Source organism: Octopus bimaculoides, chromosome 4 (genome assembly GCF_001194135.2).
Source record: "Octopus bimaculoides isolate UCB-OBI-ISO-001 chromosome 4, ASM119413v2, whole genome shotgun sequence".
Classification (NCBI taxonomy): Eukaryota; Metazoa; Mollusca; class Cephalopoda; order Octopoda; family Octopodidae; genus Octopus; species Octopus bimaculoides.
In genome coordinates, this window is record NC_068984.1 from 23,064,264 (window position 1) to 23,079,905 (window position 15,642).

Sequence of the window (15,642 nt, forward strand, 5' to 3'; positions counted from 1 at the left end):
TAGATTTACAGAAATTTATTTGTGTGTGTGTGGTCATAATCTTCGTCCTTTTCTTTGTTATCGATTGGAGCCAACTCGTGACTGTCTGTGAGCTGCTGTTCTTGAACAACCTCTAGGTTCAACAATGTTTGTTGATCGCTGACCTTTGTGTATCTGCAATGAAGTCAAATATTTACTTGTTAAAACAATTGGATTTCAATGAATAACTGTTCATAATTAAACAGCGTAACTCTTTCTGTTCCTCACATCGTCCCTGTCCGTTTATCTGTCTCTCTGTTTGTCTGTCCCTCTCTTCCTCCTCCCACACATATATTTGTGTGTGTATATATATGTGTGCGTGTATGTAGGTATGTATATATGTGTGTGTGTGTGTGTGTGTGCATACAAGGTACCTTCCAGAAATTTTGAAACTTTTTCAGGAGAGACATTTATTAATTTCAAAGAAATGCAAAACTCCAATCTCCTTCAGAATATGACCCCCTGACTTCAATGCACTAGTTGTAACACCCCAGCCACTTCATGATAACCCCATGGTAGTCCTCCAAAATGAAGTTGTCAAAGCCTCCTTCATTTTTTTCCTTGAGCTTGGGGAACAATAAAAAACCACAGAGAGCTAGGTCTGGACTGTAGGAAGGGTGAAAGACAGTTTTGATGCTCATCTCTGCCAAGGAGTTGGTTACCAGAATGGAATTGTGCACTGGTGCAGATGCTCTGGCCTTTTGAGACGAAATCTCTTCCTGAACTCTCTCAAAACCTCTGCAAAGTGCTTTTTGTCGACAATCTGGCCAGAGAGAACACAGTAGATGTAGATGATGTCCTAACGATCGAAAAGGGATAATCATGAGATTCCCAGTGGACTTGCTTTACCTGGCCTCTTGTGCCTGCGAAAAACAGATGTTCGGATCATACACTCCGTCATTTACGACGTCGAGGGTTCCAGTTGATCCAATCAACGGAACAGCCTGCTCGTGAAATTAACGTGCGAGTGGCTGAGCACTCCACAGACACGTGTACCCTTAACGTAGTTGTCGGGGATATTCAGCGTGACACAGTGTGACAAGGCTGACCCTTTGAAATACAGGTACAACAGAAACAGAAAGAAAGAGTGAGAGAAAGTTGTGGTGGAAGAATACAGCAGGGTTCGCCACCATCCCCTGCCGGAGCCTCGTGGAGCTTTAGGTGTTTTCGCTCAATAAACACCCACAACGCCCGGTCTGGGAATCGAAACCGCGATCCAATGACCGCGAGTCCGCTGCCCTAACCACTGGGCCATTGCGCCTCCACTCGGATCATACAAATTAATCTATAAACAGTCTGAAGCATTTCACAAGTTTCTGTAACGTTTTTGTCTAGTTTAGCTTACAGCTTTATTGCATAGTAAGCTTCCAAATTGTCTTCATGTCCTGTGCTATTACATCCATCTCCTTCAGTTTGGAATAACAAAATTTGGCAGATCAGCTTATTACATATGCAGTAATAATATATTAAAATTACAACAACTTAAGACAGTTATAACTGCTTCTCCTAAAAAGAGTATCAAAACTTTTGGAATGTATCTTGTATTTATGTATGTATGTGTATGAGAGCGCGCGTGCTCTCCTTTCGGCGTTGCACTTGATTGGCAAGTGATTTGATCTGAGACCATTGAAGTCGTGCGTTGAAATAGAATCAATAACATTTGTAGAAAGAGTAATCTAAAAACGCACAAAAATTGTTTTATTCGCTTTGCATATATTTCGGGGACATCCCGTGAAATAAATTAAAAGTAAACATAGCAACTTTTGTGCTTGTAGTAACGCCGTGCGCATGCGTAGTCTCACGCATGCGTGGAATTAAACAAGCAAGCTTTCCCGCTTAATTCTATCTCTTTCTCGGTCGGCCGGCCATGAGCATGGACGTGTCAAGCAGTGTCTCCAACATTCCAACCTGGAGACAGTCTCTTTCTTGCTGGCCAGCAATAGAGCATGGACGTGTTTAGCTATCTCTCTTCATCTTTCGGACTTACACTCGACAGCTCGCTTACATCTACATACCCACGTCCCAACAACTATGCTCACACACATAGAAGCCTGTAACAACAAGAGCTTAAGATGTATATATTTACCACCTGAATAAATGTTGTTTAAGTTGATAGTCTGGAGTTCAGCGTTCCGTTGTATTCTTAATTTTATATAGGAAAGTCAGGTATACATCTAATGATGTATAACCAACTTTCCTATATGCTTTTAGTTGTTTAAAATGGCTCTTCCACGATGTAATTTCTTCATATTGTTGATTTTAATCACAGTATAGGAAAGTTGGTTATACATCATTAAATGTATACCTGACTTTCCTATATAAAATTAAGAATATAAACGGAACGCTGAACTCCAGACTATCAACTTAAACAACATTTATTCAGGTGGTAAATATATACATCTTTAGCTCTTGTTGTTACAGCTTCTGTGTGTGTGAGCATAGTTGTTGGGACGTTGTTATGTAGATGTAAGCGAGCCGTCGAGCGTAAGTCCGAAAGATGGCGAGTCTTCCAAATGCTACAGATGCTTGTGAAATCCGTCTTTCATATCTTCTGAACCATTTTGTTCTAAAGTACCGAAATACACATAGTCAATAACATTATCTACTTTAGAACCATCCAATGTGATAATTTCCTTGGGAGGTAGGTAGGATCTTGCATCTTACGTCAATCATTTTGATGTGTCCTATTTTTATATTCTTCGTCAAACGTTTTAGTGTATATTTTCAGTTTGTCAAAGATCTTAGATATCGAGGTTCTGGTGTCATCAAATCAAACATCTTTGTAGAGGATATCAGTTAGTACCGGACTGTTATACATATATTTCATGAAAATTTCTAGAAAGATGTTGAAAAAGCTGTGGGATAGCAATCAATCTTCTCAGCTCCATGAGAATTTGAAACCAATCCATCTGGTAACTATCCATGGTCCCTAAATTAATTGCTTTGACCACAGTATTCAGAATACTGTTGTATAGAGCAATTCAAAAATTCATACTGTCTTGGAATCTACTCCTGGTGTCATCTTTCATAGCGGCTTTCTATCAATTTATATCAAAAGTAGCAGGGAAGTCGATGAAGCTGAAGCGATAAGGACATTCCGTAGAAGAGGATTCTCCCGATCACTTATCAAAGAAAAAAACTCCCTAATATTTTCACTAAATATATCAGTTCAATTGGTTTATGGATCCAGTCTTTCAGTGTCTTTTTTATGATGAATATTAATTTCAAATTTTGGCACAAGGCCAGTAAGTTCGGAGGAAGGAATAAGTCGATGATATCATCCCCTGCACTCAGCTGATACGTATTTTATCTACGCCGAGAGGGTGAAGGGCGAAGTCGACTTCAGTGGAATTTGAACTCAGAACGTAAAGACAGGTGAAATGCCGCTAAACATTTTGCCCAGAGTGCTAACGTTTCTGCCTGCTCACCGACTTATTTTCAATGTTAAATATTATGTGCGATATATTAATGATAATCTTCTGCTTTGAGTACTGCAACAATGTTTCATAGCAGAGGCTTTACGGGTTTTCATTATTTCATAGCTTTTTTAACTTCTTTTCCTATTTTTGCCTGAGAATCCACTTTTCTGATATTATTTCTAAGTTGTTTGGGAATTTAATGTTAAGACGTTGTTCGAAATAATCATTGCATTATTGAAATACCTCGGCTGTATTTATATGTATGTTATTGCCTTTATTCATGATTGCACTGAACGCCTTTTTCTGTCCTTTCCTTCCGTTTCACAGACGAACTTAAAAAGGTTAAGACTATTATTTATGTTCTAGAAGTTCTGTTTTGTCTTATACGCTTTAGTTCTTTTGCATTTTCACTGCTTTGTCCAGTTCTTTGTATCGTTCGGCTTTGACAATGTCGTTTCAGTTGTTCAACATATACGTTCTAGCTCTTTGCCTTTGTTCACAACATGTCTATTTCTGATGGTAGACCCGTCATTTGTTTTCGAGTTGACAGTTCTGTTATTTTGTTAGTTATTATTACTTGGAAAGAAGTTTATATACAAACTTTCTTGTCTATATATATATATATATATATATACATATATATACTTTGTCTATATACATACGCAAAGCACATGATATACATACATACTTACATGTATGTATGTATGTATCTCTATCTACACATTCATATATATAGAGAGATAGAGAGAGAGAGAATGAGAGAAACTTTGCTTTAGCCTGTTATCGTGACCGAATTTCTTTCAGTAACAGAGAGATGGAAATCATATAAAATTCAACAGAATTACCTATCTGAAAAGCGAAGGACAGACTATAAAAATCCTATTATTTCAGTAATCTCTATTTGAACATACAAGGAGAAACATTGCCCTCTAGACGTTTCTCTTTTTTTCTTTCTTCGTTTATGTTCAAGAGCCGTGTGTGTGTGTGTGTTGGCGCAGGAGTAGCTGTGTGGTAAGGATGATTTGGTTCACGGAAAGTGAAAAAAGCCACTCGTGTATATATTTTTTCTTTTATTTCAGCCATTTGACTGCGACCATGCTGGAGCACCACCTTTAGTCGAACAAATCGACCCCAGAACTTATTCTTTGTAAGCGTAGTACTTATTCTATCGTTCTCTTTTGCCTAACTGCTAAGTTACGGGGAAGTAAACACACCAACATCGGTTGTCAAGCGATGGTGGACACACACACACACATATATATATATATATATATATATATATATATGGGAGAATATACAAATAATAACAACAGACGAGGACAGGTGGTGTAAATAACAAAAGTATATATTAGTATGACGCTCGGGAATACGTTTATATATATACGACGGGCCTCTTTCAGTTTCCGTCTACCAAAACCACTCACAAGGCTTTGGTTAATCTGCGGCTATAGTAGAAGACACTTGCCCAATGTGCCACGCAGTGGGACTGAACCCGGAGCCATATGGTTGGGAAGCAACCACTCCTATATAGGATATATCTTTATAAGATATATATATATGGTGTAACATGTAAATTGGGACCATTCAAATATCTTTATTATTATTGGTATAACACCAGAAAAGCAAACACTGCAAATTTTATGTTTATACCAATTTATTGTAGGGTGTTAAGCATTTATTTCAGCTCAATTTGACTACCATTTGCTTTCTTTACCAGTTCAATCCGTTTACGAAATGATCCGCATGCCTTAACTATTTCTTCCTTTTACATTTTACTGAATGCTCGCTTGATCGAAACCTTCAGTGAAGACACATGGTTGTGAGAAGTTGCAATAGATATTGCATCAGCTGTGCCGCTTAGGCAAAAATTAGAGAAATTTAAATCTGGTGAACGAGAGAGCCAGATATATTTTGGGACAAGCATGGGCAATTCCTTCTTCAAAATTTCTTGCACTCTTTTCGAAAAATGGGTGGCCACGGAGTCTTGTACAAATATGACTCGACTTACATCATAATGATTCCTAATCCAAGGCAACAAAACTTATTTTAAGATTTTGAGACACTCTGCTGTGTTGATTTTAAGACCCACTTCAATAAAATGGGTAGACATCAATTTCTCATCACCTTCAACAGCTCCAAAGACCATATCATTTTGTATACATGCACACAAAGTTCGAACTTTATAGTTATACATGCACACAAAGTTCGAAATTTATAGTTAAAATGAGCAAAATAATAAAGTTCAATGATATACCGTGATTTAAAGTTCACAGGTATAAAGAAAATAAAAGAAAATGAGTAATGCTGACATCCACACCTAAATCCAAATAAAAGTCATGAAAAATGGAAAGGCGACATTACGTCGAATCTAAGCACAACAAGTATTTTAGTGTGTTATCATTTGCATATAATGTGTCAGGTATTTCTTTCTGTGGGTGTGAAAGCTCAATACATTTAGAAGCAAAACCATTACAATTGTCAATACTTACAAAGGATTCACGGTATTTCGGATTTGCTTAATAGCAAAAACACAATGAAGCATTATTCCTCGCACTTTATAGTTAGCTTGAGTGTATAACAGTTTTATAAATAGACGTTGTTACAATGATGGCATGAAATATGTGACGTATTGATGTAAATCTGATTATAGGCAACGTGTAACGCTTTTACTAGTGGTTCTTTATTGTTCCTATATAGCGTGGTAAGTTGGTAGAAATGTTAGAACAACTTGCGAGTTTTCTGCTGCTGCCTTTTGTACTGTGAATTCAAATCTTGTCGAGGTCATCTTTGCTTTTCATCTTTCTGATGTCGATTTAATCGATTATTGTGTCTTCTCGTATTGCTACTCAACATTTTGGGTGGGGTGACACAAAGACCCAAACTCGCTGGGAACAGCAGAAGAGACAAGGTACAAACAGATGTGTTAATATGAAATTGTGCACACAGGAAATAGCAATAAAATAAGTTCGAAAAAATTTCCTGAATAGAAGGGACAGCCACCTGGGGCCAATTAAGGAATCTCCTAATTCAAAGACTACCTTGAATACCAAGGGAAAAGATCCTCTCTTAGCCATCATTCTCTGGCCTAGAGTAGGTCCAATTTTAGGGAAAAGATAATTCTGCAAAGTCATTGAATATTCCGATGTAAGGAAGCATCTTTCACAGGTGTAACGGTGGTCTTACAAGAGTTGCGGTGCTGGGTGAATGTTTCACAATTTTAGGGAAAGGTTAACTTTTTTCCAGGCATTGTACGTCCTAATTTTTTTGTCCCTTCAGTTATTATCCTAACTATAATGAATATATGTGTGTGAGACTATGTGTTTGTTTGGTCATCTAAATGTATCTTTTTATAGTGGTAGTTTATGTCACTCTCCACCCTTAAAATATGTCAGTATAATTTCATCTGCCACATCAATCTAAGCGACATATCTGTTCTGACGAAATAATGAGAACCTTTAATGTTTCTGCACATAGAACTAAAGATTTACCACCAGTGGGTTTTTTACGGGTTGGATTTTCCGTAGGTATTCACTTGTACATAAATATAACGATACAGAGCTGTATTGTGAAGCATTTGTTCAACTCTGTCTGTCTGTCTGTATGTATGTATTTCTCTTCTATTTTTTTAATTATTATAAATCTTCCACTGAGGATGGAACCAGTTTCCAACAAAGATACAAGGCTCCATCTTTGGGATGTAGTTAACACAGACAAATTCACATTTGTATGTATGCATGTGTGCATATATGTGTCTGTATGTACATAACTTGTGAAACAGCGAGTTAAAACTAGTCATGTCTCTTCTAATGTCATGCTAATGAGGAAAACTTTACACAGTCATTTAACATCACAATGTAGTCTAAAAAAAGAAAGGACATAATTGGATAATGTAGTCCTAGATATACAAGTCCTCTGGTACGATACAAAGCAGTCAAATAGAAAATAAATGCACCAGTATCAATATTTTATGTTGCTGAGTCAGATGTGTAGAGTTCTGAAGTTCAAGCTTTTCTTAGGTAGAAAATACAAGCACAAGATTCACTAAAATGTGAAGTAATGACTAGAATATTAAATGAACTGATTTTGTCTTTGATAATAGCAAAAGAGTTGATTAACAAGTGACCTTTGAATTGTATGAAAACATGTACCTAATATATAAATTGCATTTTTTAACTATTGTCAATCTGAGACTTTTATGCATAGGTAAGAAAAGAAAAAAATATTATGTATTTGGGTGTTTCACATATTATAGTACTTAATTTGATTCATAATACTTTTCTCTTTAACTCTTAGACCACTGACCTAAGTGTTAACAATGGACTTTGATATTTTTATGACTCCGAAAAGGAACTCACCAACTGTTGATTGGAATTTGCTGTTTGACCTTGAAACACCCAACCCAATTAGCAAGTAAATAGACTGCCTGAGAATTTCTTAACCGCCCACGTTCGGACAAAAAAAATTACACTTGAAGCGCCTGCTTTGTCAGTGACGTCACTTCCTCTTTCACATCACTCTAACGTCCCATATCACTCTCCATGCATCACCCACTCTGCCATTCTATACTTACAGACTCCATAACCAAAGGTAGAGTCATCTCCACACCACGTACAAAGCCATGTTTTGCTTCATTGAGTTCAACCATGAGATCAGCTTTTTCTTTTTTCCATTCTTCACTGTTGCTAATTAACTGATAAAACAAAGACAGAAAATCTAAGATTAGCATGAAATTTCTAAAAATAAACAAGAGGAAGGAATTCGACTAATCATATATGGTTTCAAGTTTGGTTATAGTGATTTTATTCTTTATTCTTTTTATAAATTCAAAGTCATGCTTCAGAACAAAATTGACAAATAAATTATGAAATTATATGTCACAAAATAAAAAAAATTATTGGTAATCTGAATATAAATGCTAAGTTACCAAACCTTTTAACCCTAATTTGATAAGATAATCCTTGATCATAACGATGCTTTGCAACAGGGATCTTTTCATCAATGGCATATTATTGGTTTTGCTATATTAAGATACTATATGATATGTACCCAATATAAGGTATCATTGATACCTTATATTTGGTCAATCAATAAAATCAAAGCATGTCCTCTCAATTTTTGCAATTATTACTAGGATATGTGACAAAATAAAATGAATCTTTTAAGCAATTTCTTTTGCTCACAGTTAGTAGGATAAAAAGTATGCTATGACAATTTCTATCATAAATTTTTTGTTCCCAAATTTTGACTGTCGTGTCATTTTATTTATTTTGTATCATCAAATACACTACTCTCACATATTCTCCAAATAAATAGATCGTGGTTAAATCAGGAAATGGTGAAACCGGTGATAGGAAACATTGATGACAAGTAAGTTTGCAGATGAGCTAGAAGTGCTGCACTTTATGGTCTAAAACAGGCATTTTAGAGACAAAGATAATCTGATTTGTTACATGTGCTAAAGAGCATGCAATAATATTCCAAGAAGTTTAGTACAATTTATGATAGTAACAGCAATCTATGTTGCTGGTTAATGGTTCAGTTATTGCTTAAATTTAGGTTTTAAGCAGGTCTAATGAACTAGATGGTCACAGTTGGAAAGCCGCAGTTTCATCAAAATTTCTTTTCACATGTACATCACTTTTTAGTACATGCATAAAAAAAAAATTTAATTGGTTTCTTTACTATTCTAAACAGTTTTCTGTATCAGATCATACAGTGCTGGATATTTGATGATTTCATGGGAGTATAGAGTCCAACATTTTGAATTTCTGTCTTTCATTGGAGAATGAAAAAGAAAGTGAGAAATCATGCTGTGTGGGATAGTAGTAAGTCAATAAAGGAAGACCGAGAGTGGAGTAGTGTGAGAGAGTTAGCAGTCTTGGTAAGAGTGTGGGTGTGAGGAAACTAAGAGCAGAAGAATTCAGGTAAAAGTAAAGAGGGATTAACCTGTTCCTCAAGAGCTGCAATCTTCAGTTCATTTTCTTTTATGATGTCATACAATTCAAATTTCTCTTGATCTGCTGACTTTGATAACAATTCTTGATTCAGTTGATCCTGGAAATAGAATAAATACTAAAGTTTCTCTCAGTCAACTGAATGATTTATACTTGATATGATGTAATTCTTTGTTTCTTTTTATGGTTTCAATCATTGAATAGTGGTCAAGCTGGGGCACTACCACTTAGTCATATCAAGTCTAGTTTTCATTTCAGTTTGTTACTTGTTTTGTCAATCTTTGTCTATCAGGCAGCTAAATTTTACATTTTTTGCAAAAAAGGGTATAACTTGCTGCATCAATTTTACACACACACATATACTTGAATACACTTACACACATACATATATAAACAATTATGGGCTTTTGTGTAGTTTTCCTCTTCTGGTGCCTAAGGGGACAGTAGGTGGGGTGGTAGAGAAAAAGGAGGCATTTGGAGGAAGGCAGTGGATTGGGAGACACTATCATCATCATCATAATCATCATCATCCTCATCATTTAACGTCCGCTTTCCATGCTAGCATGGGTTGGACGATTTGACTGAGGACTGGTGAAACCGGATGTCAACACCAGCCTCCAATCTGATTTGGCAGAGTTTCTACAGCTGGATGCCCTTCCTAACACCAACCACTCAGAGAGTGTAGTGGGTGCTTTTACGTGTCACCTGCACGAAGGCCAGTCAGGCGGTACTGGCAACAGCCACGCTCAAAATGGTGTATTTTATGTGCCACCTGCACAGGAGCCAGTCCAGGGGCACTGGCAACGATCTCGCTCAAAAATCCTACGTAGGCCAGTCAGGCGGTACTGGCGAATCTATTATAATATTATTATAGTATTGTATACAAATTATATAATATTATATTAAATATCAAATGATTCATAGTATATATAAATTAGTAAAATATAAAATATTTATTTATACATAAAAATAGGGGTGGGGGCACTGAGGGTATTATGTGGCTATGAGGGGAGGAGGTAGCCCAAAAAGTTTGAGAACCTCTGCTGTAAAGGATGAATGATATTTTTGCCATTGTTATTGCTTAATACTAGTGCAGCCTGATCAAGTAGACCAGTTATCTCATGCATTTCAAATGAGACATTTTTTCACTTTTTTCAAGGTGAATTATGTGAGATTTAGATACTATAATTAGCAGTTAAGCAACCATGTAAGAATTCTCATTAGCTTGAGTTGTATAAATAAAAATTTTTTAAATGGTTCTTCACTGAAAGGAAAGGAGGTATTCCCTGGTGGCAAAAAAACAACAACATCAGATATTCATATTTGAATCTTCCAGAAAATACCAAAAATGAATAAACTGATCCTTCGTTTCGCTCCTAAATAGCCTTGAAATATATAGAGTGATGTGTTGTTTTCTTAATGGCAACAAACATAATTGGTTCCAGAAATTTTTGTTTTCATCATCATGTACTCAGGAGACTAACATCATTATCTTACATATTCTTGGGGATGAAAAGTCGGATGGGGCACAAAGCCTTTTACCTACCCGGAGTTTATCACATTCTTCAGCTAACTGTTTATTTCTCAACTTCAATGAACTACTCTGTCGCAGTTTTTCGTTGCCTGCAATTGAAAGAACATTAATTTCTGTTAAGATTTCACCATGACCATTACCACCTTCAGTTATTAGTACCATCACCATTGCCACAACTACTACTACTACTATCACCAAAAGTACAACTTATTGCAGAACTTCGTAAGAACAGTTATTTCACTAAATTTATTTCAATGGAAAGACTACACTAGTGAAGTTGTTATGTAATTTCCAAGACATAAAAGGAATGAGAAATACCACCCGCCGTGATTAAGTGGGTGTGATTATCTGGGATGGGTTGGTGGCTTTGTTCTAAATGCTGAGTGATTGAAGTACGATAGAGAGACAAGCACAGGTGTCTTGCTCTTTACTTACAATGGCCCTAAATTTAACCTTATAAATGCCATTTCCTTGTTATGTCTGATAAGCGAAGTCTTTAAATGTTGATTTAACTTTTTCTGAATATTCAAAGGATGTTACAAACTAAGCTTCACTGAGGAAGATTGATTAGATCAAAACATTTCTAGAGTTGTTACTATAACTACCAAAAATTAGATACACTACTCCTGACTCTAAAATATTTAAACTGAAATTTTGGAGTCCTCTCCCTTGGCTCCTCTGAGAATAATTTTCATTAACACTTGTGAAGTTTCTTCTCTTTATAGTTATAATCCAAATCCATTTAAAATTATTTCTGGCTCACAGCAATACATATGATAGTGTCCACTGAAATATATGGTTTCATGCAAAGAATATTTTGGAATATTTTCATTTGTCATTTGAGATCTAATGATCCACCAATATTTGTTAAGTCTACTTTTGAATTCGTTCACAAACTTCTACTCAACAGTCTCCATCAGCAATTTAGTAAAATTTCAATGGACTTTGATGGAAGTTTGATTATTTGAAAAATTTGTTGCAAGACATATAAGATAACTTATTGCAGCTGATCTCTTGTTAGTGAATGTTAAATTTCTAAAATACAATTTCCATTAGCATTAGTAATGTCATCTTGATGCTAGAAAGGGAAATTTGGAAGGGGATCCAGCCATAAAAACCCTGTCAAAACACACATAGGAGACCAACATAATACTTAGACTAGTAAGATGCTTTTGAACTATCTATCTAACCATACCAGCATGGAAAAAAAAAAACCAATACTATCATGGAATATGGATGTTAAGAGATGATAATGAGGATAAATGAGGCTGACTTTAATATCATTTCATAGCTATACATCAATATTCTCACACAATCTGTAAAGCAATCAAAGCACAGCAAGGTGCTTAAATCTGTCCTTATATGTCTGATCCTTTAAAATTCTATTCATTTTAGAGAATGTTTTTTCTCTTTGCACATTTTCTACAAGAATTTTGAAGTTGCCTATTAACTTGCTAAACTATTTGTCTTCTAAAATCAGTGGTTCTCAACCAGGTCCATATGAACCCCTGGAAGTCCACATAAGATTTTGTGGGGTCCAAGCAAGCAAAATATTAAATTGGAAACTTGCAGTAGCATATTAAGGGTCCATGGAAAAGTATTTATTGAGAGAAACAGCAAGATTTCTTTCTGTTCTACACAAGTTAATGTGTAAAAAGCAAAATAGGAATTTTGAAAGCAGTCTCTATAAAACTAGATTTTAAGCATGGAATGGCTATGGGGGTGGGGCCACCAGAGTAAAGTAGTAATGAAAAGGGTCTGTAGGTGAAAAAAAAAATGGTTGAGAACCAATTTTGAATGCTTTTGCTTTGCTCTGGGCAACTGTGACCTTATTTATTAATTGCTGTCATTTCAAAATCACATGTAAAGGTGGCCAGGTGGCCTCTCTCTCTCTCTCTCTCTCTCTCTCTCTCTCTCTTTCTTCTTCTTCTTCTTCCCCCTCCTTTCTCTCTCTAATCCTATATGTACATAATAAAATTAGAAAAAGAGTTTTCTTGGTGTGATAGCACTTCAAAAATGTATTTTAACTTTGCTTGTTTGTTTTTTCTTTTTTTGCCTGTTTTTGAATGTCAGGTATGTGTGTGAAAATGTGGTGTAAAAGTAAAGAGGTTTGGGAACTTTCCAATACCAAGTCAATGAGAAGTCAAAAAAAAAAAAATAGAGGGAAGAAGAAAAAGGACATAAACATGATTTTATATAATGTCATAAGAGAAAAATCTGTAACTAAACAACATAATACAATAATATTCATGCAGAAGAAAAAAATGGAAACAGTGCTATTTCTATATTGTTACTTCCACTTAGTATGAAGTAATGTAGCTAGCAGGTCTATAGTGACTGCCATGAAAATTCTTACTGATTGACTGCTAAAGAATAGAAATAATCTAAATGACCTAAGACATATATATTATGTTGTAGTATAATTAATTACAGAAGTGAGCTGGAGGTAACCTTGAGGATAATAAGTAGACCTGCCAATGTTATTCTTACCTTGGCAACAGTTAAGTCTCTAACAGAGATTGTGAAGTTGAATTAATCATAGAAAAATTTATGTTGGTTACTGCCACAAACTTACAAAAAGGATTGTTAATTGTTTTACTTCTGTTAACTCCGTTTCCTCTTTTTATATCACATCACAGCTAACTGAACTGGATCACACTGACTGTATTTATTGTAGCTTAGCCACTGATCAGCCATGATAAGACAGACCAGTAGATCAAAAGCATTCTAACTATAACCATCCATTGTTTAATGTGTCTTTCTCTTTACTATTTAGTATTCAGATTACCCTGTCGAATGTGATGTTTATTTATTCACATTGTTTTGAATTAATCATGCACTATTTCATAGCTTTGCAAATTCAATGATGTGAATGTTTATTATTAAAATGACATTGGAGGGTAGATGTGAGAGGACTGATCTGGTCAGTTTGTACATAAAGCAAGTAAAATATTAGGGTCTGATATGTCTGGTTTAAATACTAAAGGGTTAAATGTCAGGATGTGATAAGAGAAAGATTTGACTGTTATTTCTAACAAATTGTGTGATCCCAATGAGGCTCCCCTCAAATGCATACATTGGTTGTTGTTGCTCTTCATCCCCATAACCAATCTATCTTTATTTCAGCATATTTAGGATTATATTATCTAATGCATCTCTTTTGTTGTCAGTACAAGGGAAATTTGGCTGTTGTTTCTAGTAAGTCAAGCAACCACATATACACTTTCATTGGCTCATGCTGTTGTCGGTGGTGTTGGTGGTGGTTGTCAAGGAAATAAAAGCAAGTCAGTTAAAAGCAATAAGAATCTACATACAAAGCTTTGATGCTGTAATTTGGTTTTCTATCTTATTCTGAAGACATTCTATGACTTTCTCTTGTTTAACACAAACATCTTCCAAACCATAAATTTTCTTAGTTTTCTCCTGTAATCGTTGAATTAGATTTTGCTGATTTTTATGAGCTTCAGAAAGTCTAAGATAATATTTTTCTTGGTCATTTTTCTGCAATAAATAAATACAAGAAATATATAAATCAAAACTTTCAAAATTATTTTGTTTCCATTTTCTAATTGTTTCAACATTCACATGATCTCGACACATCTTTCTGCATCACCTGCTTTCTATAATGTGTGTCTCAGAGTTAAATGCACTATCATTAAGGTAAGTACACAGAGCCTGAGCCAAAAAGGAAAATCTCTTTGCTGCCATGTAACTTTATAAAAATAGCAGCTAAATCTCTCTTCATCCACATCCACCCATCTAAAACAATGAAGATACATTTACTTTTTTACTCCTTTACCTGTGTCAGTCATTTGACTGTGGCCATGCTGGAGCACCACCTTTAGTCAAGCAAATCGACCCCAGGACTTATTCTTTGTAAGACTAGTACTTATTCTATCATTCTCTTTTGCCGAACCGCTAAATTACGGGGACATAAACACACCAGCATCGGTTGTCAAGCGATGTTGGGGGGACAAACACAGACACACAAACATATACACACACATACACACATATACATAGATGTATACATATATATGACGGGCTTCTTTCAGTTTCCATCTACCAAATCCACTCACAAGGCTTTGGTCGGCTTGAGGCTATAGTAGAAGACACTTGCCCAAGGTGCCACACAGTGGGACTGAAACCAGAACCATGTGGTTTGTAAGCAAGCTACTTACCACACAGCCACTCCTGTTAATGTATTCTGCAGAATTTGAGGACAGAACTGTTTTTGTTGAATAGAAAAGTATTTTTGAAGCAATTTTTCAAGCTGAATCCAGATATGCTATTCATTCTCACCAATCACATCAGGATATTTGTATACACACTTCCTTGATTTATCACAAATATATAGTTTTCATTCATTTTATGCCCTGGTCTGACTTTGGAGCAGAGGGCCAAAATGTGAAAAAAGCTTCATTATCACCCTTCTCTTGCAAAAAGTATAATAAAATTATGAATCACCTCGGGCAAGTGTCTTCTACTATAGCCTCAAGTCGACCAAAGCCTTGTGAGTGGATTTGGTAGATGGAAACTGAAAGAAGCCCGTCATACATATATATCATCATCATCATCATCATCGTTTAACGTCCGCTTTCCATGCTAGCATGGGTTGGACGATTTGACTGAGGACTGGTGAAACCGGATGGCAACACCAGGCTCCAATCTAATTTGGCAGAGTTTCTACAGCTGGATGCCCTTCCTAACGCCAACC

At 35.7% G+C, this 15,642-nt stretch overlaps 1 protein-coding gene across 2 annotated transcripts in view; it reads right to left on the reverse strand.

Moving 5' to 3' along the window:
* LOC106876740 (coiled-coil domain-containing protein 33) overlaps nucleotides 1-15,642 on the reverse strand; it is a 28,654-nt gene continuing 13,012 nt past the window's right edge. The window contains exons 5-10 of one of the 2 annotated variants that reach the window (XR_008263878.1): nucleotides 14,240-14,426; nucleotides 10,938-11,014; nucleotides 9,384-9,491; nucleotides 8,008-8,127; nucleotides 5,927-6,322; nucleotides 1-153 (exon numbers count right to left, since the gene is read on the reverse strand). Coding sequence is in view for 1 of the 2 variants with exons in the window: in XM_014925431.2 (XP_014780917.1) it covers nucleotides 58-153; nucleotides 8,008-8,127; nucleotides 9,384-9,491; nucleotides 10,938-11,014; nucleotides 14,240-14,426 (588 nt within the window). In the remaining variant the exon portion in view is untranslated. The remainder of the gene's footprint in view (nucleotides 154-5,926; nucleotides 6,323-8,007; nucleotides 8,128-9,383; nucleotides 9,492-10,937; nucleotides 11,015-14,239; nucleotides 14,427-15,642) is intronic. The other variant, XM_014925431.2, reaches the window with a different exon arrangement.